General features: G+C 44.9%; 1 protein-coding gene across 1 annotated transcript in view; it reads left to right on the top strand.

Annotated features, from left to right (window-relative positions):
* tecta (tectorin alpha) overlaps positions 1 to 26,959 on the top strand; it is a 113,225-nt gene that overhangs the window by 41,578 nt on the left and 44,688 nt on the right. The window contains exons 9-13 of the mRNA XM_068054277.1: positions 2,892 to 3,465; positions 10,546 to 11,144; positions 11,576 to 12,143; positions 23,467 to 23,666; positions 26,048 to 26,428. Of these exons, the coding sequence (XP_067910378.1) occupies positions 2,892 to 3,465; positions 10,546 to 11,144; positions 11,576 to 12,143; positions 23,467 to 23,666; positions 26,048 to 26,428 (2,322 nt within the window). The remainder of the gene's footprint in view (positions 1 to 2,891; positions 3,466 to 10,545; positions 11,145 to 11,575; positions 12,144 to 23,466; positions 23,667 to 26,047; positions 26,429 to 26,959) is intronic.

The following is a 26,959-nucleotide window of genomic DNA, read 5'->3' as shown; positions in this document are numbered from 1 at the left end:
ATCTAGGACACTACCCTGAGGAACTCCTGCAGTGATGTCCTGGAGCTCAAATGATTGACTTCCAACAACCACAGCCATCTTCCTTTGCACTAGGTCTGACTCCAACCAGCAGAGAGTTTTCCTCCTGATTCCCATTGACTCCAGTTTTGCTAGGGCTCCTTGATGCCATACTCGGTCAAATGCTGCCTTGATGTCAAGGGGTGTCACTCTCACTTCACCTCGGGAGTGCAGCTCTTCTGTCCATATTTGAACCTGGGCTGTAATGAAGTCAGGAGCTGAGTGGCCCTGGCAGAACCCAAACTGAGCGTCACTGAGCAGGTTATTGCTAAACAAGTGCCGCTTGATAGCACTGTCAACAACCCCCTCCATCACTTTACTGATGATCGAGAATAGATTGATAGGATGGTAATTGGCCATGTTGGATTTGTGCTGCCTTTTATGTAGAGGACATACCTGGACAATTTTCCACATTGTTGGGTAGTTGCCAGTGTTGTAGCTGTACTGGAACAGCTTGGCTAGCGGCGCAGCAAGTTCTGGGGCACAGGTCTTCAGTACTATTGCCGGAATATTGTCAGGGCCCATAGCTTTTGCAGTATCCAGTGCCTTCATTCATTTCTTGATATCACGTGGAGTGAATCGAATTGGCTGAAGACTGACATCTGTGATGCTGGGGACTTCAGGAGGGGGCCGAGATGGATCATCAACTCAGCACTTCTGGCTGAAGATTGTTGTAAATGCTTCAGCCTTATCTTTTGCACTGATGTGCTGGGCTCCCCCATCATTGGGAATGGGAATATTTGTGGAGCTACCTCCTCCAGTTAGTTGTTTAATTGTCTACCACCATTCACGGCTGGATGTGGCAGGACTGCAGAGCTTAGATCTGATCTGTTGGGTGGTGGATCGCTTAGCCCTGTCTATCGCAGGCTGCTTATGCTGTTTGGCACGCAAGTAGACCTGGGTTGTAGCTTCACCAGGTTCACACCTCATTTTGAGTTATGCCTGGTGCTACTCCTGGCATGCCCTCCTGCACTATTCATTGAACCTGGCTTGATCCCCCGACTTGATGGTAACGGTAGAGTGGGGGATATGCTGGGCCATGAAGTTACAGATTGTGTTTGAGTACAATTCTGCTGCTGCTGATGGCCCACAGCATCTCATGGTTGCCTAGTTTTGCATTGCTAGATCTGTTTGAAATCTATCCCATTTAGCATGGCGGTAGTGCCACACAACACGATGGAGGGTATCCTCAATGTGCAGACAGGACTTGGTCTCCACATGTGCGGTGGTCATTCCTACCAGTACTGTCATGGACAGATGCATTATTGATAGGCAGATTGGTGAGGACAAGATCAAGTCTGTTTTTCCCTCGTTGGTTCGCTCACCACCTGCGGCAGATCAGGTCTCGCGGCTATGTCCTTTAGGGCTCAGTCAGTAATGGTGCTACTGAGCCACTCTTGATGATGGACATTGAAGTCTCCCACCCGGCATACATTCTGCACCCTTGTTCATGGTGTTCAACATGGAGGAGTACTGATTCATCAGCTGGGGGTGGTGGGTGGTGGTAGATGATAATCAGCAGGAGGTTTCCTTGCCCATGTCTGACCTGATGTCATGAGATTTCGACGTTGAGGACTCCCAGGGCAACTCCCTCCCAACTGTATACCACCTCTGCCGGTGTCTGGGACATTGTCTGTAAGGTATGATTCCGTGAGTATGACTATGTCAGGCTGTTGCTTCACTAGTCTGTGGGACAGCTCTCCCAACTTTGGCACAAGCCCCCAGATGTTAGTAAGGAGGACTTTGCAGGGTCGACAGGGCTGTGTTTGCCATTGTTGATGCCAGGTGTTCCGTCCGGTTTCATTCTTTATTGACTTTGTAGCGGTTTGATACAATTGAGTGGCTTGCTCTGCCGTCTCAGAGGGCAGTTAAGAGTCAACCACATTGCTGTGGGTCTGGAGTTACATGTAGGCCAGTGCAGGTAAGGACAGCAGATTTCCTTCCCTAAAGGACATTAGTGAACCGGATAGGTTTTTACGACCATTGACAATGGTTTCATGGTCATCATCAGATGAGCTTTTAATTCCAGGGTTTTATTAATTGAATTCAAATTCCACCTTTGGCCATGGTGGGATTCAAACCCATGATATACCCTACATCCATCACTGTAACACTCTCTGATATACCCTATACCCCTCAACTGTAACATTCTGATATACCCTCTTCCCCTCATTATAACACTCTGATATACCCTATACCCCACAATGTAATACTCTCTGATATACCCTGTACTCATCACTGTAACACTTTCTGTGATATAATCTATACCCCTCATTGTAACATTCTGATATACCCTGTACCCCTCACTGCAACATTCTGATATACCCTTCACTGTAAAACACTCTCTATACTCTATACTCCTCACTGTAACACTCTCAGATATACCCTACACCCCTCACTGTTACACACTGATATACCCGATACCCCTCTCTGTAAGACTCTCTGATACACCTAACAAGTATCATTGTGCACCAGGAAGTGAATGTTATACTGAGGGAGAGTGAATGTTGCAGGCAGGTTGTGAGGTATATCAGAGTGTGTTACGGTCAGGGAATGGGATATACATTAAGGATATACAGAGTGTTACATTTGAGGGATGAGGGATATATCAGAATGTTTATGCTGAGAGATGTAGAGCATATCAGAGTGTTACATGAAGGTTTCATCAAAGCTGGTGGTCTGCTTCAACAGGGTGTATCAATGTTAAAGTGATAGGTATATTAGAGTGTAACAGTGAGATTGAGTGCAGGAAACTAGTTTCAGTCTATACAGTGAGTCTTCATCCTGAATTTCATTTACTGGATGAAGTAGTAACCAATTTTGTCCTATTATAGGTCAATGCTTTTGCAATTTCCTTGCCATTTATGCATTCATCAGGAAAATTGAAGATCTACAGGGATGGAAATGACACCATGGTGGAATTAGACAGCAGTTTTCAAATCCTGTATTCGAGTGAGCATCGTGTAAATTTAACACTGTCCACCGCCTATTACAACAACACTTGTGGGCTGTGTGGATACTTTAATGGTAATCCTACTGATGACTTCCGTAAAGCCAATGGGAAAGTGACAGAAAATTCTGCAGAATTTGTGGATAATTGGAAGACATTTGCTGATGATATGACATGTAATGGGCAGTGTGAAGAGCTGTACACTGTGTGTACTAATGAGGATTTAATTCTGTATCAAGGAATCTCTTTATGTGGAATAATCAATGATCCCACTAACAGTTCTTTCCTCAATTGTCATGAAGTCGTCAATCCTTCTCCCTTCTTCAGAAGTTGCCTCTATACCATGTGTTTAAACGGTGGGAACATAACTGCCCTTTGCAGCTCCCTGCAGGCTTATGCAGATGCCTGCATTGGTGCCGAGGTCACACAAGCTAACTGGAGAAGCAGCACATTTTGCCGTAAGTTATTCAGAGGAAAAGTGGGTACCATCACACACCCAGTTCCTGTAGCTTTGTACCATTCCATAAATCAATTTCATGAACCTTCACTGCACTATCTCTAAGTCAAGTACACCCTTTGGTAAGGAGATCAAAACTGAACACAGTACTCTAGATGTGGTCTCACCAAAACCCTATTTAACTGTGGCAAGACTTCCTTACTTTTGTACTCCAACTCTGTTGCAACAAAGACTAACATATCTTTTGCTTTCTGAATTACTTGCTGTACCCGCGTGTTAGTTTGATTATTATCTCTCAACTCTCCAAAATGTCCAACAAACTGCTGCTCACAGCATCTGTGGCAGCCCAGAGGTTGGATTTGGATGCAGGACCTGAAGGTATATCTATAAATGTGCCACTCTGGTCACAACCTCTCCAGTATCCATCTGCCAGGGAATGGCAGATCTAGGACCCTACAAGCAGGTGGAGGTCATTGAGATCCTCAAGCCTGCTTTACCATTCAATTAGATCATGTCCTAGATGATCACATCTGCAGGAAGTGTCACCGGCTGCAGAAGCTTAAGCTCCGGGTTTCGGAACTCAAGCAGTGGCTGGAGTCACTGTTGTGCATCCACGAGGCAGAGGACTAAGTGGATAGCACATTTAGAGAGGTGGTCACACCGCAGGTTAGGAACATGCAAGCAGTCTAAGAGAGCCAGGCAGGCAGTGCAGGAGTCCCCTGAGTCTAACTTGCTTGCTAATCGGTTTTCCATTTTGTATACTGGTGAGGGTGATGATTCCTCAGGTGGGTGCAGCCACAGCCAAGTCCGTGGCACCGTTGATGGTTCAGCTGCACAGAAAGGGGGAAGAAGAGTGGAAGAGCAATAATAATAGGGGATTTGAAAGGATATCATGGAGCAGCTGCACGACATCTTTCTGGGGGAAGGTGAACAGCCAGAGATCATGGCCCACATTGGTACCAATGACATAGGCAGGAAGAGGGATGAGGTCCTGAAAGCAGATTTTAGGGAGTTAGGAAGGAAATTGAAAAGCAAGATCAAGAGCAGTAATCTCAGGATTACTCCCAGTGCCACATGCTAGTAAGCGTAGGAATAGGAGGATTGATCGATTGAACACATGGCTGAAAAATTGGTGTACAAGATGGGCGGGCTACACCTTAATAGGATTGGAACTAATATCCTCACAGGGAGATTTGCTAGTGCTGTTGGGGAGGGTTTAAACTAGCTTGTCAGGGGGATGGGAACCTGAAGGGTAGCTCAAATTGGAAAGAAGTAAAGCTGGTAACTTGAGGTGGAAAAGTAGCAAGCGACATTAGAAGGCAGGTGAAACAAAGGTGAGCATTAACTCGGCTTAGAATGCAGAATAATGTCAAGAAGACAAGGTTAAGGGCACTCTACCTGAATGCACACAGAATTCACAACAAGGCACAAAGAGGTAAATGGGTATGATCTAATTGTCACTATGGAAACGTGGTTACAAGGTGACCAAGACTGGGAACTGAATATTCAAAGATATTCGATATTTAGGAAGGACAGGAAAAAAGGAAAAGGAGGTGGTGTTGCACTGATAATAAGGGATGAGATCAGTACAATGAAGTACATTAGTAAGGGAGGATCTCAGATCAGAAGAATAAAATGTGGAATCTGTTTGGGTGGAGCTAAGAAACAGCAAGGGGCAGCAAACATTGGTAGTTGTTTATAGGCCACCAAACAGTAGTGGTAGTGTGGGGCATGGTATTAATCAGGAGATTAGAGAAGCATGTAGCATGGATAATACAGTAATCATGGGTGACTCCAATCTGCACATAAACTGGGTAAACCTAATGAGCATTAATGCTGTGGAGGATGAGTTTCTGGAGTGTGTTAAGGATGGTTTTCTAGAGCAGTATGTTGAGGAACCGACTACAGAATAGGCTATTTTAGATCTAGTATTATGTAATGAGAAAGGGCTAATTAATAATCTTGTAAAAGAACCTTTAGGGATGAGTGACCATAATATGATAGAGCTTTACATTATGCTTGAAAGTGAGGTAGTTCAATCTGAAGCCAGGGTGTTAAATTTGACCAAAGGAAATTATGAAGGTATGAGGGGCAAATTGGCAGAGGTGGATTGGGAAAATACATTAAAAGGTATGACAGTGCATAGACAATGGATAGTCTTCAAAGAATTATTACATAGTTTACAACAACTATACATTCCTTCAAGGCATAAAAACCCCAAACATAAAGGCAGTCAACCGTGGTTAACAAAGGAATTTAAAGATTGTATAAGATTAAGAGAAAAGGCCTATAAAGTTGCCAGAAACAGTAGTCAACCTGAGGATTGGGAGGATTTTAGAATATAGCAAAGGAGGACCAAGAAACTGATAAAGAAAGGGAGAATCGAATATGAATGTCTTCTTCTTCTTTGACCTCCTTGTCTCGGGAGACAATGGGTAAGCGCCTGGAGGTGGTCAGTGGTTTGTGAAGCAGCACCTGGAGTGGCTATAAAGGACAATTCTACAGCGACAGACTCTTCCACAGGTGCTGCAGATAAAATTGATTGTCGGGGCTGTTATACAGTTGGCTCTCCCCTTGCGCTTCTGTCTTTTTTCCTGCCAACTGCTAAGTTTCTTCGACTCGCCACACTTTAGCCCCGCCTTTATGGCTGCCCGCCAGCTCTGGCGATCACTGGCAACTGACTCCCACGACTTGTGATCAATGTCACAGGACTTCATGTCGCGTTTGCAGACATCTTTAAAGCGGAGACATGGACGGCCGGTGGGTCTGATACCAGTGACGAGCTCGCTGTACAATGTGTCCCTGGGGATCCTGCCATCTTCCATACGGCTCACATGGCCAAGCCATCTCAAGCACCTCTGGCTCAGTAGGGTGTATATGCTGGGGATATTGGCCGCCTCGAGGACTTCTGTGTTGGAGATACGGTCCTGCCACCTGATGCCAAGGATTCTCCAGAGGGAGCGAAGATGGAATGAATTGAGACATTGCTCTTGGCTGACATACGTTGTCCAGGCCTCGTTGCCATAGAGCAAGGTACTGAGGACACAGGTTTTTTACACTCGGACTTTTGTGTTCCGTGTCAGTGCGCCATTTTCCCACACTCTCTTGGCCAGTCTGGACATAGCAGTGGAAGCCTTTCCCATGCGCTTGTTGATTTCTGCATCGAGAGACAGGTTACTGGTGATAGTTGAGCCTAGGTAGGTGATCTCTTGAACCACTTCCAGAGCGCGGTCGCCGATATTGATGGATGGAGCATTTCTGACATCCTGTCCCATGATGTTCGTTTTCTTGAGGCTGATGGTTAGGCCAAATTCGTTGCAGGCAGCCGCAATCCTGTCGATGTGTCTCTGCAGACACTCTTCAGTGTGAGATGTTAATGCAGCATCGTCAGCAAAGAGGAGTTCCCTGATGAGGACTTTCCGTACTTTGGTCTTCGTTCTTAGACGGGCAAGGTTGAACAAGCTGCCATCTGATCTTGTGTGGAGGAAAATTCCTTCTTCTGAAGACTTGAACGCATGTGAGAGCAGCAGGGAGAAGAAGATCCCAAACAGTGTAGGTGTGAGAACACAGCCCTGCTTCACGCCACTCAGGATAGGAAAGGGGTCTGATGAGGCGCCACTATGCTGAATTGTGCCTTTCATATTGTCATGGAATGAGGTGATGATACTTAGTAGCTTTGGTGACATCCGATCTTTTCTAGTAGTCTGAAGAGACCACGTCTGCTGATGAGGTCAAAGGCTTTGGTGAGATCAATGAAAGCAACATAGAGGGGAATCTGCTGTTTGCGGCATTTCTCCTGTAGCTGGCGAAAGGAGAACAGCATGTCAATGGTGGATCTCTCTGCTCGAAAGCCACACTGTGTCTCAGGGTAGACACGCTCAGCCTGTTTCTGGAGCCTGTTTAAAGCGACTCAAGCGAAGACTTTCCCCACTATGCTGTGCAGGGAGATTCCACGGTAGTTGTTGCAGTCACCGCGGTCACCCTTGTTCTTACAGAGGGTGATGGTATTGGCATCGCGCATGTCCTGTGGTACTGCTTCCTTGTCCCAGCACAGGTAAAACAGTTCATACAGTGTTGAAAGTATAGCAGGCTTGGCACTCTTGATTATTTCAGGGGTAATGCCGTCCTTCCCAGGGGCTTTTCCGCTGGCTAGAGAATCAATGACATCACTGAGTTCCGATTTTGTTGGCTGTATGTCCAGCTGATCCATGACTGGCAGAGGCTGGGCTGCATTGAGGCCGGTCTCAGTGACAACATTTTACCTGGAGTACAGTTCTAGGTAGTGCTCCACCCAGCGGTCCATTTGCTTGTGTTGGTCAGTGATTGTGTCCCCTGATTTTGATTTGAGGGGGGGGGGGCGATCTTCTTGATGGTTGGCCCAAAAGCTCTCTTAATGCCATCATACATTCCTCTGATGTTTCTGGTGTCAGAGGCCAGCTGACTATGACTGCATAAGTGTTGCCAGTAGTCATTTGCGCAGCGCCTGGCTGTTCTTTGTGCAGCGCTTCTGGCTGCTTCAAGTGCTACAGATGTTAACTCGCTGGGGGCTTTCTTGTAGTTCAGCAGTGCAATGCGCTTAGCGGCAAAAATTATAATGGGGAATAGAGAAATGGCAGAGAAGCTAAATGGTTACTTTGTGTCTGTCTTTACTGAGGAAGATAGAAGTAATCTCCCAGAATTAGAGATCCAAGGGACTAGGGAGAATGAAGAATTGAAGGAAATTAGTATTAGTAAGAAGGTTGTATTGGAGAAATTAAAGGGGCTGAAGGTTGTTAAGTCCTCGGGACCTGATATTCTACATCCCAGAGTGTTGAAAGAGGTAGCTATGGAGATAGTGGATGCATTGGTGATCATCTTCCAAAATTCTATAGATTCTGGAATGTTTCCTGCAGATTGGAATGTGGCAAATGTAACCCCACTATTTAAGAAGGGAGGGAGAGAGAAAACAGGGAACTACAGACCTGTTAGCCTTAAATCAGTTGTAGGGAAAATATTAGAATCTAATTTAAAGGATGTGATAAATGGACATTTGGATAATAATGATCTGATTGGGCATAGTCAACATGGATTTATGAATGGGAAATCATGTTTGACGAACCTGTTGGAGTATTTTTGAGGATGTTACTAACTGAATTGATAAAGGGGAGTTGGTGGACATAGTATACTTGGATCTTCAGAAGGCTTTTGATAAAGTCCCCGCAGGAGGTTGATTAGCAAAATTAAAGCACATGGGATAGGAGGTAATATACTGGCATGGATTAAAGATTGGTTAACAGGCAGAAAACAGAGTAGGAATAAATGGGTCATTCTCACGTTGGCAGGCCGTGAACTAGTGGGGTACCGCAAGGATCAGTGCTTTGGCCCCAGCTGTTCACAATATATATCAATGATTTGGATGTGGGGACCAAATGTAATATTTCCAAGTTCGTGGATGACACAAAACTAGGTGGGAATGTGTAATAAAACAAAGTGCTGGAAATAGTTCTGATGAAAGGTCACAGACCTGAAACATTAACTCTGCTTCTCTCTCCACAGATGCTGCCTGACCTGCTGAGTATTTCCAGCACTTTCTGTTTTTATTTCAGATTTCCAGCAGCTGCAGTATTTTGCTTTTATTTTAGGTGGGAGTGTGTGTTGTGAGGAAGATTCAATACGGTTACAGGGGGATTTGGACAGACTTAATGAGTGGGCAAGAACGTGGCAGATGGAATATAATGTGGAAGAATGTGAGGTTATCCACTTTGGAAGGAGGAATCGATGTGCAGGGTATTTCTTAAATGGTAAGAGATTAGGAAGTGTGGTTGTACAAAGGGACCTGGGTGTCCTCGTCAATAAGTCATTGAAAGCTAACATGCAGGTGCAGCAAGCAATTAAGAAGGCTAATAGTATGTTAACTTTTATCACAAGAGGATTTAAGTACAGGAGTAGTGAAGTCTTGCTTCAATTGTATAGAACCTTGGTTAAACCGTACTTGGAATATTGTGTGCAGTTTTGGCCCCCTTACCTTAGAAAGGATATTGCCATACAGGGAGTGCAACGAAGGTTCACCAGACTTGTTCCTGGGATGACAGGACTGTCCTATGAAGAGAAATTGGGGAAACTGGGCCTGTATTCTCTAGAGTTTCAAAGAATGAGAGGTGATCTCATTGAAACCTACAAAATACTTAAAGGGATAGACAGGGTAGATGCAGCTAAGATGTTTCCCCTGGTTGGGGAGTCTAGAACCAGGGGAAACAATTTCAAAATAAGGGGGAAGCCACTTAGGACCGAGATGAGGAGAAATTTCTTTACTCAGAGGGTTGTGAATCTTTGGAATTCTCTACCCCAGAGGGCTGTGGAAGCTCAGTCATTGAGTATGTTTAAAGTAGAGATTGACAGATTTCTAAATACCAATGACATAAAGAGATACAGGGATAGTGTGGGAAAAAGGCTTTGAAGTGGATGATCAGCCATGCTCGTATTGAATGGTGGAGCAGGCTCGATGGGCTGAATGGCCTACTCCTGCTCCTATTGTTCCTGTGGCTGATCTGTACCTCAAATCCATTTACCCACCTTACCTAATAATAATCTATCGATAGTAGTCTTTGAAAGTTCCAATTGATCAGACCTGGAAAGCTTATGCAGGGGGTAACAGCTCAGCACAGGTCCTTGACCCTCACCTACTGGCAGTTTGTTTCCAGATGTCCATAGGGACTGGTTGTCCTCAGTACCTTGCGCCTATTCTTCATGGTTAACCCAGATAGTGAATTTTGATGGGCTATTCAACATTGGGACATCACTGCCAAGCTAAATGCTGAGGTCCACACATAGAATTATGGATGAATGATCAGTTGATTTTCATCTCCCTTAGCCAGAGTTGTTGGGGTCAACGTCGGAACTTCTGAGGTCAACTAACAGCGCAGAATGGGATGGAATTTGGGCCGTTCCTGATCTTTGTGGATGAATAGACACCAGTTAATATTTCCACCACCGAATCATGAGGAGAACCTTGAAAAGAAGGGTTAAAAAAAAAGTCAGGAACTGCAGGCAAACAGAACCAGTTCCTCTTTAACCAGCAGTGTTTTGTTTTTATTTCCATCAGCTCTGCCGTGCCCAGAGAACAGTCACTTTGCCGAGTGCACTTCCGCCTGCCCAATGACTTGCCGATCCCTGGAGCAGGATCTGGACTGCAACCTCCCCTGCGTGGAGGGCTGTCAATGCGACCAGGGATTTTCCCTAAAGGATGGTCACTGCATCCCAAAGAGCCATTGCGGCTGTGTCTATGAAGGGGTCGAGGTCAACACGAACGAGACCTTCTGGCTGGACAGAGAGTGTCAGATCCGCTGCTACTGTAATGGTTCCGACAATGCAGTGTATTGTGAGAGAGGCTCCTGCCGAGTGGATGAGTTTTGCTCAGATGCGACCGACCTGTATTACTGTGTTCCCCGTACCGAAGCGGTTTGTATTGTGTCTGGCTACAGCCATTACTACACCTTTGACACACTCGCCTATGATCTGCAAAGCACCTGTGCCCACATCATCAGCACCGTGGCCCCCGGGTCCCAACATCTTCCCCACTTCCTGGTCCAAGCCAAGAATCAAGATCGCAACACATCACTTGCCCTGTGGCTCCAGGAGCTGGAAATAAAAGTGCACGGTTACAATATCAGCGCGTCCAAGAGCTACAAACACACGGTGATGGTGAGCGGGGAGGGGGGTGGTCCGGGGGTGGGGTTGGGGGTCGGGGGCTGAGACCCATCCAATATTTGCAGGGAGCTCCCGGCTCTGGGGGCGACCAAAAATATAAGAGAAATGCCTTTCCCCAGAGTGGTGAGAATGTGTCACTCTTTTCCACAGGGAATGTTTGAGGGTGGGCGGGGGAGCTGGATATAAACAGGAGGGAGAAAGGAATAGAGGGAATGTTGAAATAGGGTGAGTTGGGGGTATAAACACTGGCAGGAAGCAGTTGGGCCGAATGGCCTGTGTGTGCTGTAAGTGGATGGAACTGTGTAAAATACTTTGCTAAGAATTGAAATAGTTTATGGAGCAGAGAGAAAGCTGACTGATGCAGCAAGTGGGAATTAGCAACTTCATCAGACAATTATTAAGCAGAGAAACTCTTCCGTCCACAGGTGAACAAGGAGCGGCTTTACCTCCCCCTTCAACTGGGCCGTGACCAGGTCAATCTCTACTCGTTCGGGTTCTACTTGGTTCTGGAAACGGATTTCGGCCTCAAGGTGATGTATGACTGGAACACTTTTCTATCGGTGACACTTCCCAGGAGCTTTGCCGACGCCACGCGTGGTCTGTGCGGCCAGTTCAATGGAGAACCAGCCGATGATCTGCAGACTGCGGAGGGAGGGATTGCAGTAAACCTGCTGGAATTTGCGGAGAGCTGGATGGTTGGCGGAAAGTCCTTCTGTGAGCTGGGTTGCAGTAGAATTTGTCCCTCTTGTGACCAAGTGCTCAGTCTCCCCGTGGACGTGTTGCAACTCTGCGCGTTCATCGTGTCAAAGGACAATATTTTCAGCCGCTGCCACGGGAAGGTCAATCCCACTTTCTTTTACCACAATTGCATTTTCGACTCGTGCATTGACCGTGGAAACCGTCAAACGGCCTGTAACTGGCTTCAGCACTATGGCAGTACATGTCAGGCGCAGGGAGTCTTACTACAGGGCTGGAGAAATATCACAAGCTGCTGTAAGTCACCGAGCTCCTCAATCCGCTTCCAGTTTATCCCCAGTTTATAAACTATTCAATCTCATTAAATGAAGATTCTTTAGCAGTCCCTTCAAACATTTTGTCATTTTTACATAAAATCTCCCGCTGCGGAGGGAGGATCCCAGTCTGTGGCCACAACCCTGGGATATGTACCTGCAGGGAGTCCAATAATTAACATCCTATTATCAAATCGGATTGTGCGTCGGTAGAAGTGTCACTCTGCACCATAGTCTATGTTGTCAGTGGATGGGGAGTTACTGTATGCTGTTATTGATCAGGCAATTTCTCGCTATGATTGGCAGGACTGGACCAATATCCTTGCAGGGAGATTTGCTCGTGCTGTTGGGGAGAGTTTAAACTAGATTGGCAGGGGGATGGAAACCTGAGAGGGAGCTTGGATTGGAGGGAAGCAAAACTGGTAACTTGTGGGAGGTGTGGGAACCAGGAGCAAGTATCAGAGAGGAATACCAAGGTGCACAGAATATTGGAGGAGATAGCGAGCACTAGAGTAGGTGATAGTAAGTTAAAATAAAAGCAAAATACTGCGGATGCTGGAACTCTGAAATAAAAACAAGAAATGTTGGAAATACTCAGCAGGTCTGGCAGCATCTGTGGAGAGAGAAGCAGAGTTAACGTTTCAGGTCAGTGACCCTTCATCAGAACTGGGCGATAGTAAGTTATTAGGTGGGGTCAGAGTAAGGGACAAAGTAATAAAGTCTAAATCAGGGTTAATGTGCATGTATGTGAATGCACGGAGTGTAGTTAATAAGACCGGTGAGGTACAGGCGCAGATTGCCATGTGGAAATATGATGTTGTGGCTATAGAAACATAGAAAATAGGAGCAGGAGTAGGCCATTCGGCCCTTCGAGCCTGCTCGGCCATTCTTTATGATCATGGCTGATCATCCAACTCAGTAACCTGTTCCGGCTTTCGCCCCATATCCTTTGATCCCTTTAGACCCAAGAGCTATATCTAACTCCTTTTTGAAAACATACAATGTTTTGGCCTCAACTGCTTTCTGTGGTAACGAATTCCACAGGCTCACCACTCTCTGGGCGAAGAAATTTCTCCTCATCTCAGTCCTGAAAGATTTACCCTGTATCCTTAGACTATGACCCCTGGTTCTGGACTGCCCCACCATCAGGAACATCCTTCCTGCATCTCCACTGTCAAGTCCTGTTAGAATTTTATAGGTTTCTATGAGATCCCCCCCTCACTCTTCTGAACTCCAGCGAATATAATCCTAACCGACTCGATCTCTCCTCATACGTCAGTACCGCCATCCCAGGAATCAGTCTGGTAAACCTTCGTTGCACTCTCTCTATAGCAAGAACATCCTTCCTCAGATAAGGAGACCAAAACTGCACACAATATTCCAGGTGTGGCCTCACCAAGGCCCTGTATAATTGCAGCAAGACATCCCTGCTCCTGTACTCGAATCATCTCGCTATGAAGGCCAACATATCATTTGCCTTATTTACCGCATGTTGCACTTGCATGCTTACCTTCAGCGACTGGTGTACGAGAACACCCAGGTCTCGCTGCCTATTCCCCTCTCTCATTTTATAACCATTCAGATAATAATCTGCCTTCCTGTTTTTGCTACCAAAGTGGATAACCTCACATTTATGCAGAGTATACTGTATCTGCTATGCATTAGCCCACTCACTCAACTTGTTCAAATCACCTCCTCACAACTCACCCTCCCACCCAGTTTTGTGTCATCTGCAGATTTGGAGATATTACATTTCGTTCCCTGATCTAAATTATTAATGTATATTGTGAATAGCTGGGGTCCTAGCACCGATCTCTGCGGTACCCAACTAGTCACTGCCTGCCATTTGGAAAAAGACCCATTTATCCCTACTCGTTGTTTCCTGTCCACCAACCAATTTTCTATCCATCGCAATACACTACGCCCAATCCCATGCGCTTTAATTTTACATGCTAATCTCTTATGTGGGACTTTGTCGAAAGCCTTTTGAAAGTCCAAATAAACCACATTCACTGGCGCCCCTCATCAACTCTACTAGTTACATTCTTGAAGAATTCTAGTAGATTTGTCAAGCATGATTTCCCTTTTGTAAATCCATGCTGACTCTGCCCGATTCTACCACTGTTCTCCAAGTGCTCTGCTATAAACTCTAGAATTTTCCCCATTACCGACGTCAGGCTGACTGGTTTATAATTCCCTGTTTTCTCTCTACCTCCCTTTTTAAATAGTGGGGTTACATTAGCTACCCTCCAATCTGTAGGAACTGTTCCAGAGTCTATAGAATCTTGGAAGATGACCACTAATGCATCCACTATTTCTAGAGCCACTTCCGTAAGTACTCTGGGATGCATATCATCAGACCCTGGGGATTTATCAGCCTTCAATCCAATCAATTTCCCCAACACCATTTCTCTACTAATGCTGATTTCTTTCAGTTCCTCTCTCTCACTAAGCCCTGTGTTCCCCAACATTTCTGGTATGATATTTGTGTCCTCCTTTGTGAAGACAGAACCAAAGTATGCTTTTAGTTGGTCAGTCATTTCTTTATTCCTGATAATAAATTCCCCTGTTTCTGACTGTAAGGGATCTACATTTGTCTTCACTAATCTTTTTCTCTTCACATACCTATAGAAACTTTTACAGTCAGTTTTTATGTTCCCCGCAAGCTTGCTCTCGTACTCTATCTTCCCCTTCTTAATCAATCCTTTGGTCCTCCTTTGCTGAATTCTAAACTGCTCCCGATCCTCAGGTCTGTTGTTTTTTCTGGCGAATTTATATGCCTCTTCCTTGGATCTAATGCTATTTCTAATTTCCCTTGTAAGCCATGGTTTGGCAACCTTTCCCATTTTACTTTTGCATCAGACAGGGATAAACAATTGTTGCAGTTCATCCATGTGCTCTTTAAATGTTTGCCATTGCCTATCCACTGTCATCCCTTTAAGTAACGTTTCCCAATCCGTCATGGCCAACTTGCACCTCATACCTTCATAGTTTCCTTTACTAAGATTCAGGACCCTTGTCTCAGAATCAACCACGTCACTCTCCATCTCGAAGAAGAATTCTATCATTTTATGGTAGCTCGTCCCCAAGGGGTCTCGCACCACTAGATTGTCAATTATTCCTCTCTCATTACACAATACCCAGTCGAGGATGGCCTGTTCTCTAGTTGGTTCCTCAACATATTGGTTTAGAAAACCATACCGTATACACTCCAAGAATTCCTCCTCTGCGGTATTATGACTAATTTGATTTGCCCAATCTAAATGCAGATTAAAATCACCCATAATTACAGATATTCCATTATCACATGCATCTCTAATTTCCTGTTTAATGCCATTCCCAACATCACCACTACTGTTTGGGGGTCTATATACAAAAGCTAGTTAGGGTGGCACAGTGGTGCAGTGGTTAGCACTGCAGCCTCACAGCTCCTGCAACCTGGGTTTAGTTCTTGGTACTGCCTGTGTGGAGTTTGAAGTTCTCCCTGTGACTGTGTGGGTTTCTGCTGGGTGCTCTGGTTTCCTCCCACACCCAAAGACTTGCAGGTTGATAGGTAAATTGCCCCTAGTGTTGGTAGTGTTCCTTGTTCTTTGTAGGATTAATATAAATGGGTGGTTGTTGGTCAGAACAGACTCAGTGGGCCGAAGGGCTTGTTTCAGTGCTGTATCACTCTATGATAACCCACACTAACATTTTTTGCCCTTAGTGTTTCTCAGCTGTACCCATACAGATTCCACATTGTCAGAGCGAATATTTTTCCTCACTATTGAGTTAATTTCCTCTTTAACCAGCAATACAACTCCACTGCCTTTTGCTTTTTGTCTGTCCTTCCTAAATACTGAATATCCCTGGATGTTCATTTCCCATCCCAGGTCACTCTGCAGCCATGTCTCTGTAACCCCGACTATGTCATACCCATTTACATCTATTTGCGCGATTAATTCATCCACTTTATTGCAAATGCTCCACGCATTAAGGCACAAAGCCTTAAGGCTTGTCTTTTGAACATTACTTACCCTCTTTCCACTATTTTTCACTGTGACCCTGTTTGATTCTGGCCCTTGATTTCTCTGCATATCACTTTTCTTATTCCCCTTACTGTCTTTTGTTCTTGTCTTTGATCCCCCTTCCTCTGACTCCTTGCAATGGTTCCCATCCCCCTGCCATTTTAGTTTAAACCCTCCCCAACCACTCTAGCAAATACTCCCCCCTAGGACATCAGTCCTGGTTCTGCCCAGGTGTAACCCGTCCAGTTTGTAGTGGTCCCACCTCCCCCAGAACCAGTCCCAATGTCCCAGGAATCTAAAACCCTCCCCCTCACACCATCTCTTCAGCCACATATTCATCCGATATATCCTGCTATTTCTATTCTGACTAGCACGTGGCACTGGTAGTAATCCTGAGATCACTACCTTTGACGTCCTGCTTTTCAACTTACTTCCTAGCTCCCTATATTCTGCTTTTAGGACCTCATCCTTTTTTTTACCTATGTCGTTTGTACCAATGTGTACCACGACCACTGGCTGTTAACCCTCCCCCTTCAGAATGTCCTGTAACCGCTCCGAGACATCCTTGACCCTAGCACCAAGGAGGCAACATACTATCCTGGAGTCTCTTTTGCAGCCATAGAAACGCCTATCTATTCCCCTTACAATTGAATCCCCTATTACTATTGCATTCCCACACTTTTTACTGCTCCCCTGTGCAGCAGAGGCAATCGTGGTGCAACGAATTGGGCTGTTGCTGCTTTCCCCTGAGAGGCCATTCCTCCCAACAGTATCCAAAGCAGTATATCTGTTTTGCAGGGGAATAGCCACAGGAGATTCCTGCACTGCCTGCCTAGTCCTCTTGTTCTGCCTGGTGGTCACCCATTCCCCTCCTGCCTGTGAAGTCTGAGCCTGCGGTGTGACCACCTCTCGTGCTATCTATGATACTCTCCGCCTCGTGCATGCTGCACGGTGTCCCCAGCTGCCGCTCCAGCTCCGAAAACCCGGGCTTCCAGGAGCTGCAGCTGGAGACACTTCCTGCACACATGCTGGTCCCGGGCACTGGAAATGTTCCCGGCTTCCGACATGGAGCACGAGGAGCACACCACGGCTTTGAGCTCTCCTGCCATGACTTAACCCTTTAAATTAAATTAAACCTTCTGGAAGATCTTAATGTCCAATAATATCGGTTACTCTAGGGCCCTTTGTCCCTGGTCCTCATTACTACAGAACTCCCTGAAAAAAAACACTACTTACTATATTTGAAATAAACTTTAAACTTTTAAACTTTTCTTACCTGAGATACTTACCCAGCTATTTAGAGCTATTCCCTAACAGCAGTGACTCACCAACCAATCAGCTTGCAGCTCTGCTGTGACGTCACTGCTTGTTTTTTTTTGCTCCTCTCAGCTCTGGAAGGTCAGAGGCCAATAACAGAGACCTGGCTCAAAGAAGGGCAGGACTGGGTGTTAAATATTCCTGGATACAAGGTGTTCAGGAAAGATAGGAAAAGGAAAAAAGGGGGAGGGGTGACAGTATTGATTAAGGAGAGCACTGCAGTGCTAGAGAAAAAGGATGTCCCAGAGGGGTCGAGGACAGAATTGATTCGGCTAGAGATAAGGAACAAAAAAGGTGCGGTTACATTGCTCGGTGTTGTCTATAGGCCACCAGCTAGTGGGAAGGACGTGGAGGAACAAATTTGCAAGGAAATTACAGAGAGGTGCAAAAAATATAGGGTTGTTATAATGGGGGACTTTAATTATCCAAATATAGACTGAGGTAATAGTAGTGTAAAGGGCAGTGAGGGGCAAGAGTTCCTACAGTGTATTCAGGAAAATTATCTACAACAGTATGTTGCTAGTCCAATGAGAAAGGAGGCACTGCTAGACCCGGTTCTTGGGAATGAGGTGGGCCAAGTGGTCAAGTGTCAGTAGAAGAGCATTTAGGGGATAGTGATCATCGTATCATCAAGTTTCGGCTGACTATGGAAAAGGACAAAGTACAATCCAGGGTAAGAATAATTAACTGGGGGAAGGCAAACTTCAATGGGGTAAGAATGGAGCTGGGATGAATAAATTGGAGTCAAAAGCTGGCAGGAAAACTGAAAGCTGAACAATGGGCTCGCTTCAGAGAAGAGATAGTTTGGACACAGTCAAGGTATGTTCGCTCGAAGAGGAAAAGTAGGCCAAACAAATCCAGAGCTCCATGGTAGATTAAGGCAAAGAAGAAAAAGTGTGCTTATGACAGATGCCAGGTAGAAAATACTATTGAGAACCAGGCTGAATATAGAAGGTCCAGAGAGGAAGTGAAAAAGCAAATAAGAGAAGCAAAGAGAGAGCGTGAAAAGAGACTGGCAGCTAACATTAAAGGAAACCAAAGTTTCCTTTAAGCATATAAATACTAAAAGGGTGGTGAAAGGAAGAGTGGGGCAGATTAGGGACCAGAAAGAGGATTTACACATGGTGGCAGAGGGCATAGCTGAGGTATTAAATGAATACTTTGCATCTGTCTTTACCAAGGAAGAAGATGCAACCCAGGCAATGTTGAAAGAGGAGGTAATTCAGACACTAGAGGGGTTTAAAATTGATAGAGGAAGTATTAGATAGGCTGTCTGTACTTAAAGTGGATAAGGCACCAGGACCTGGGGAGGCGGTGGTGTACTGGTAATGTCACTGGACTAGTAACTCAGAGACCCAGTGTATTGCTCTGGAGACTGGGTTTGAATCCCACCACAGCAGATGGTGGAATTTGAATCCAATTAATAAATCTGGAATTTAAAAAGCTACTCTAATGATGGCCATGAAACCATTGTCAATTGTTGTAAAAAACCATCTGGTTCACTAATGTCTTTTCCTTTAGGGAAGGAAATCTGCTGTCCTTACCTGGTCTGGCCTACATGTGACTCCAGACCCACAGTAATGTGGTTGACTCTTACATGCCCTCGAAATGGCCTAGCAAGCCACTCAGTTCAAGGGCAATTAGGGATGGGCAGTAAATGCTGGCCTGGCCTGCGACGCCCACATCCCATGAAAGAATATTTTAAAAAAGGACCAGATGAGATGCATCCAAGGAGACTGAGGGAAGTGAGGGTGGAAGTCGCAGAGGCACTGGTCATAATTTTTCAGTCTTCCTTAGATGCGGGGTTGGTGCCAGAGGACTGGAGAATTGCAAATGTTACACCCTTGTTCAAAAAAGGGTGTAAAGATAAGCTCAGCAACTACAGGCCAGTCAGTTTAACTTCAGTGGTGGGAAAACTTCCAGAAAAAATAATTTGGGACAATGTGAGTTAATTAAGGAAAGCCAGCATGGATTTCTTAAGGACAAATCATGTTTAACTAACTTGCTGGAGTTTTTTGAGGAGGTAACAGAGAGGGTAGATGAGGGTAATGCTGTTGATGTGGTGTACATGGATTTTCAAAAGGCATTTGATACAGTGCCACACAACAGACTTGTGAGCAAACTTGTAGCTCATGGAATAAAAGGGATGGTAGCAACATGGATACGGAATTGGCTGAGTGACAGGAAACAAAGATAAGTATGTACCTGTCAGGCAGGGAGGAAGTTGTCGAGCGAGGGAGCCGTGGTTTACTCAAGAAGTTGAAGCGCTTGTCAAGAGGAAGAGGGCGGCTTATGTTAGGATGAGACGTGAAGGCTCAGTTAGGGCGCTTGAGAGTTACAAGCTAGCCAGGAAGGATCTAAAGGGAGGGCTAAGAAGAGCAAGGAGAGGACACGAGAAGTCATTGGCGGATAGGATCAAAGAAAACCCTAAGGCTTTCTATAGGTAATTCAGGAATAAAAGAATGACTAGAGTTAGATTAGGGCCAATCAAGGATAGTAGTGGGAAGTTGTGTGCGGAATCAGAGGAGATAGGGGAAGCGTTAAATGAATATTTTTCGTCAGTATTTACAGTAGAGAAAGAAAATGTTGTCGAGGAGAATACTGAGATTCAGGCTACTAGGCTAGATGGGATTGAGGTTCACAAGGAGGAGGTGTTAGCAATTTTGGAAAGTGTGAAAATAGATAAGTCCCCTGGGCCAGATGGGATATATCCTAGGATTCTCTGGGAAGCTAGGGAGGAGTTTGCAGAGCCTTTGTCCTTGATCTTTATGTCATCATTGTCGACAGGAATAGTGCCGGAAGACTGGAGGATAGCAAATGTTGTCCCCTTGTTCAAGAAGGGGAGTAGAGACAGCCCTGGCAATTATAGACCTGTGAGCCTTACTTCGGTTGTGGGTAAAATGTTGGAAAAGGTTATAAGAGACAGGATTTATAATCATCTTGAAAAGAATAAGTTCATTAGCGATAGTCAGCACGGTTTTGTGACGGGTAGGTCGTGCCTCACAAACCTTATTGAGTTTTTCGAGAAGGTGACCAAACAGGTGGATGAGGGTAAAGCAGTGGATGTGGTGTATATGGATTTCAGTAAGGCTTTTGATAAGGTTCCCCATGGTAGGCTATTGCAGAAAATATGGAAGTATGGGGTTGAAGGTGATTTAGAGATTTGGATCAGAAATTGGCTAGCTGAAAGAAGACAGAGGGTGGTGGTTGATGGCAAATGTTCATCCTGGAGTTTAGTTACTAGTGGTGTACCGCAGGGATCTGTTTTGGGGCCACTGCTGTTTGTCATTTTTATAAATGACCTGGAAGAGGGTGTAGAAGGGTGGGTTAGTAAATTTGCGGATGACACGAAGATCGGTGGAGTTGTGGATAGTGCCGAAGGATGTTGTCGGGTACAGAGGGACATAGATAGGCTGCAGAGCTGGGCTGAGAGATGGCAAATGGAGTTTAATGCGGAAAAGTGCGAGGTGATTCACTTTGGAAGGTGTAACAGGAATGCAGAGTACTGGGCTAATGGGAAGATTCTTGGTAGTGTAGATGAACAGAGAGATCTTGGTGTCCAGGTACATAAATCCCTGAAGGTTGCTACCCAGGTTAATAGGGCTGTTAAGAAGGCATATGGTGTGTTAGCTTTTATTAGTAGGGGGATCGAGTTTCGGAGCCACGATGTCATGCTGCAGCTGTACAAAACTCTGGTGAGACCGCACCTGGAGTATTGCGTGCAGTTCTGGTCACCGCATTATAGGAAGGATGTGGAAGCTATGGAAAGGGTGCAGAGGAGATTTACTCGGATGTTGCCTGGTATGGAGGGAAGGTCTTACGAGTAAAGGCTGAGGGACTTGAGGTTGTTTTCGTTGGAGAGAAGGAGGAGGAGAGGTGACTTAATAGAGACATATGAGATAATCAGAGGGTTGGATAGGGTGGATAGTGAGAGTCTTTTTCCTTGGATGATGATGGCAAACACGAGGGGACATAGCTTTAAGTTGAGGGGTGAAAGATATAGGACAGATGTCAGAGGTAGTTTCTTTACTCAGAGAGTAGTAGGGGCGTGGAACGCCCTGCCTGCAGCAGTAGTAGACTCGCCAACTTTAAGGGCATTTAAGTGGTCATTGGATAGACATATGGATGAAAATGGAATAGTGTAGGTCAGATGGTTTCACAGGTCGGCGCAACATCGAGGGCCGAAGGGCCTGTACTGCGCTGTAATGTTCTAATAATGTTCTAATTCTAAAAAAAGATACAATTCTAAAATGGGGGTGCAGGAGCAGAGGGACCTGAGGGTATATGTGCACAAATCATTGAAGGTGGCAGGCAGGTTGAGAAGGAGGTTAATCAGGGGAGACGGTGGTTCAGTGGTAATGTCATTGGACTAGTAATCCAGAGGCCCAGGCTAATGCCCTGGGACACAGGTTCAAATCCCACCATGGCAGCTGGTGGAATTTACATTCAATTAATTAATAAATGTAATTAATTTTAAAAATCTGGAATCCGAAGCTAGTAATGGTGTCATGAAACTATCCATTGTTGTCAAAACCCATCTGGTTCATTAATGTGCTTTAGGGAAGGAAATTTGCAGTCTTTATTCCAGACCCACAGCAATGTAGTTGACTCTTAACTGCCCCCTGAAATGGCCTAACAAGCCACTCAGTTCAAGGGCAGTTAGGGATGGACAACAAATGCTGGCCTTGCCAGTGATGCCCACAATCCATGAATGATGGCGTTGAAGTAGACACACTTTAAACCAGGTTCTTGCTTGCCAGTGCCCTCTTGCGTCCTTGTAACCTTATCCCTGACCTCACTACTCTCAACATCCTGTACACTGGCACTACATTTTAGGTTCCCATTCCCCTGCTGAATTAGTTTAAACCTCCCCGAAGAGCACTAGCAAATCTCCCCCCCAGGATATTGGTACCCCTCTGGTTCAGGTGAAGACCATCACCTGAAGACCATAAAGACCATCCTTTATTTTATATTGCCTCTCCTTGTTCTTCCTTCCAAAACGTATCACTTTACACATCTCTGCATTAAATTTCATCTGCCATGTGTCCACCCATTGCACTAGCTTGTCTATGTCCTCTTGAAGTCTACCTCTATCCTCTTTGCACTTCACAATACTTGATTGAGGATACCTTATCCTGTTACTCGATGGGAAAATACAATTTGAAAGAGTCAATATTGGACTGGAATTTATACTGGGTGGAGATTACTCTGCACTGTTATTGGCTGGGAAGGTTATTCTTACTGTTCCGATGAAGGGTCACTGACCCGAAACGTTAACTCTGCTTCTCTTTCCACAGATGCTGCCAGACCTGCTGAGTGGTTCTAGCATTTCTTGTTTTTATTTCAGATTTCCAGCATCCGCAGTATTTTGCTTTTATTCTTACTGTTATTGGATAAATGTGATACTGTACTGTTTGGGGCATTACTCTATTTTGTTATGGTATCAGATCAGAGTAAGTGAAGATTTTTGTGACATTGTTTAGTTTCCTTACAGTCATTGGATGGACATCATACCTAGTGTTCATTTGTGTTTAATCCAAGGGTGTTGGGAGGTTGTTCAGCCTCTGCTATTGCAAAATGAGATGCTTGGTGGTATTGTTTTGTTACTGCAATGTTAACTCCACACTATTGTTGGATGTTGATGGGTTTAAATATTTTATGCAAATTTATAGCTAACAGACTATGCCTTGTCTTTGGAATATAATCCTTCAACCTTTTGGCTAGGAATTTGGGTCTGAATAGTGTTCAGTTTGTTTCAAGTAATGAATTAATGAGAATATGGTGCATTTAAATCATATATTGTGGGCCACGTTTAGTAAAGTTACATAAATGCTTCTGAGGAGGCAGTCAATTAAGGTGATACATTAATAGAAGTATTTCAGAGGCAATGAAATGAAATTCATGGAATGAAAAGGAAAATGACCATATAATAGCGAATTTGTTTTTTGGTAATTGGTTCCCATTTGATCTCTTCCCCCACAGTGATCACATGTCCTACAAATAGTCACTATGAGAACTGTATGTCTGTGTGCCAACCGGGGTGTGCCGCCTTCAAAACCCACCAGGACTGTAATCATTATTGTTTGGAGGGCTGTCAATGTAATGATGGCTTTCTGTTCAATGGGAGAATGTGCATCCTGCCCCAGGACTGCGGCTGTCTGGCGGATGACAAATACTACGAGGTATGTTAACTATAGAACCATAGAAAAGTTGTGGCACAGAAGGAGGCCATTCAGTCCATTGTGTCTGTGCCGGCTGAAAAAAACTAGCCGCTCAATCTAATCCCACCTTCCAGCACCTGGTCCGTAGCCTTGCAGGTTACAGCAGTTCAGGTACAGGTCCCAGGTACCTATTTTAAATGAGATGAGAGTTTCTGCCTCCACCACCGATCCAGGCAGTGAATTCCAGACACCCACCACCCTCTGGGTGAATAAGTTTTTCCTCATGTCACCTCTAATCCTTCCACCAATCACCTTAAATCTTTGTCCCCTGGTAATTGACCTCTCCGCTAGGGGAAACAGGTCCTTCCTGTCTACACTAACTAGGCCCCTCATAATTTTGTACACCACAATTAAGTCACCCCTCAGCCTCCTCTGTTCTAAGAAAACAACCCTAGCCGATCCAATCTTCCCTCGTAGCTGCAACTTTCAAGCCCTGGCAACATTTTTGTAAATCTCCTCTGCACTCTCTCCAGAGCAATTATGTCCTTCCTGTAATGTGGTGACCAGAACTGTACACAATACTCCAGCTGTGACCTAACCAGTGTTTTATACAGTTTCAGCTTTACATCCCTGCTTTTGTATTCTATGTCTCGGCCACCATATGCCTTTTTCACCACTCTATCTACCTGTCCTGCCACCTTCAGGGTCCAAAGTCTCTCACTTCTTCTACCTCTCTCAATATCCTCCTGTTTATTGTGTATTCCCTCGCCTTGTTTGCCCTCCCCAAATGCATTACCTCACACTTCTCTGGATTGAATTCCATTTGCCACTTTTCCACCCACTCAACCAAACCATTGATATCATTCTGGAGTCTACAGCTATCCTCTTCACTATCAACTACACGGCCAATTTTTGTGTTGTCTGCAAATTTTCCAATCATGCCTCCCACATTTAAGTCCAAATCATTAATATATATCACAAACAGCAAGGGACCCAGCACTGAGCCCTGTAGAACGCCACTGGAAACAGCTTTCCATTCACAAAAACATCCGTCGATTACTATCCTTTGTTTCCTGTCACTGAGCCAATTTTGGATCCAACTTGCCACATTCCCCTGTATCCCATGGGCTTTTATTTTTCTGACCAGTCTGCCATGCTGGACCTTATCAAATGTCTTACTAAAATCTATGTAGATCACATCCACTGCACTACCCTCATCAATCCTCCTTGTTACTTCCTCAAAAAATTCAAAAGTTAGTTAGACATGACCTTCCCTTAACAAATCCATGCTGCCTATCCCTGATAATTCCGTGCCTTTCCAAGTGGCAGTTTATTCTATCTCAGTATGTTGGAAAGTTCTGCCGAAACTGAACCTCAGTTCATCACCTTTGCCGACAGTGATAAAATTAGTTGAGTTATACAACACAGAAACAGGCCTTTTCGGCCCATCATGTCTGTGCTGGCCATCAAGCACTATCTATTCTAATCCCATTTTCCAGCACTTGGCCTATAGCCTTGTATGTTATGGCATTTCAAGTGCTCATCTAAATACTTCTTAAATTTTGTGAGGGTTCCTGCCTCTATCACCCCTTCAGGCACTGCGTTCCAGATTCCAACCACCCTCTGGGTGAAAAAGTTTTTCCTCAGATCCCCGCTAAATCTCCTGCCCCTTATTTAAATCTATGCCCCCTGGTTATTGACACCTCTGCTAAGGGAAAAAGTTTCTTCCTATCTATGCCCCTCATAATTTTGTATACCTCAATCAGGTCCCCCCTCAGCCTTCTCTGCTCTAAGGAAAACAACCCTAGCCTATCCAGTCTCTCTTCATAGCTGAAATGCTCCAGCCCAGGAAACATCCTGGTGAATCTTCTCTGCACCCTCTCCAGTGCAATCACATCCTTCCTATAGTGTGGTGACCAGAACTGTACACAGTACTCCAGCTGTGGCCTAACTAGCATTTTATACAGCTCCATCATAACCTCCCTGCTCTTATATTCTATGCCTTGGCTAATAAGGACAAGTATCCCATATGCCTTCCTAACCATTGTCAATTGATAATTTAAAATCTGAAATTAATAGATTTTTGTTAGGCTAATGTATTAGGGGATACAGAACCAAGGTGGGTAAATTGAATTAAGATGTGGATCAGCCATGGTCTAACTGAATGCCAGAACAGGCTGAAGGGACTGAGTGACATCCTCCTGTTCCTAGGATTGGTTAGGCTGAAAACAATAGAAATCGTTTCTTTCTGCACTGTTTGACAACCCTTATAACTAGGATCAGTGAGGAGCATTCCATTTCTCATTGCTTTGGGTATTGAAGCTAATGTGGGTTCTCTGCTTGTTCCAGGAGTTGGGTTGTTAGTTGGGTTTGGTTTTCCTGAAAATGTTTGTCTTTTTCAGCCAGGACAGTTTTTCTGGAACACCAACTGCTCTAAACACTGTCGGTGCATGGGACGCAATATGATCCAGTGCGACTCTCGTCAGTGCAAGAGCGAGGAATCATGCTCACTCCGCAATGGAATCCGGGGCTGTTACAGTAATAAAGGCTCTTACTGCATTGCTGCTGGTGGAGGCATATTCCAGACCTTTGATGGGGCCTTCCTGCGATTTCCTGCTGCCTGCTCATTTGTCCTGTCCACAATCTGTCACAAACTTCCAGACATCTCCTTCCAACTGATTGTAAACTTTGATAAATGGAGTATGCCCAACATGACTGTGATCTCTCCTGTTTATCTTTATATCAACGAGGAACAGATTCTCATCTCAGGCAATACGGTGCAGGTAAACCCTCGCCTTCCTTCATCTTCGCTTTTGTTCCCTCTCTTATTCTCTTACATTCAATCTCTCTCAGATTCATTCCCTCCTACATTCATTGCTCTATCTTCCACACTGATTTTATTTCACATTTATTCTTGCTCTGTGACATTTATTTCTTATCTCGTTCACCTTCATTCCTTATCTCAAATTCCTTTTCTCTCAAACATTTATTTTATTCGTTCCTACACATTAATGCATGCGTCACATACCTTCTCTCTCTTCCATTCATTCTTACTTCCAGCCATGGCTCAGTGGGGTAGCACTCTCCTCTCTGAATCAGAGAGATGTGGTCTGAACCCCACTCCAAAGACTTGAGCACAATCTAGGCTGACAATCCCAATGCAGTACTGAGGGAGTGCTGTGTTGTCAGAGGTACCAATGTTCAGATGAGATGTTAAAGTAAGATCCCGTGCGTCCTCTCAGGTGGATGTAAAAGATCCCACAGCAATATTGAGAAAACAGCAAGGGCATTCTCCCTGGTGTCTTGGCCAATAC

The sequence above is a fragment of the Heterodontus francisci genome, chromosome 22 (assembly GCF_036365525.1).
Source record: "Heterodontus francisci isolate sHetFra1 chromosome 22, sHetFra1.hap1, whole genome shotgun sequence".
NCBI lineage: Eukaryota > Metazoa > Chordata > Chondrichthyes > Heterodontiformes > Heterodontidae > Heterodontus > Heterodontus francisci.
Note: the sequence above shows the minus strand (reverse complement) of the source record. Positions and strands in the feature narration are given on the sequence as shown.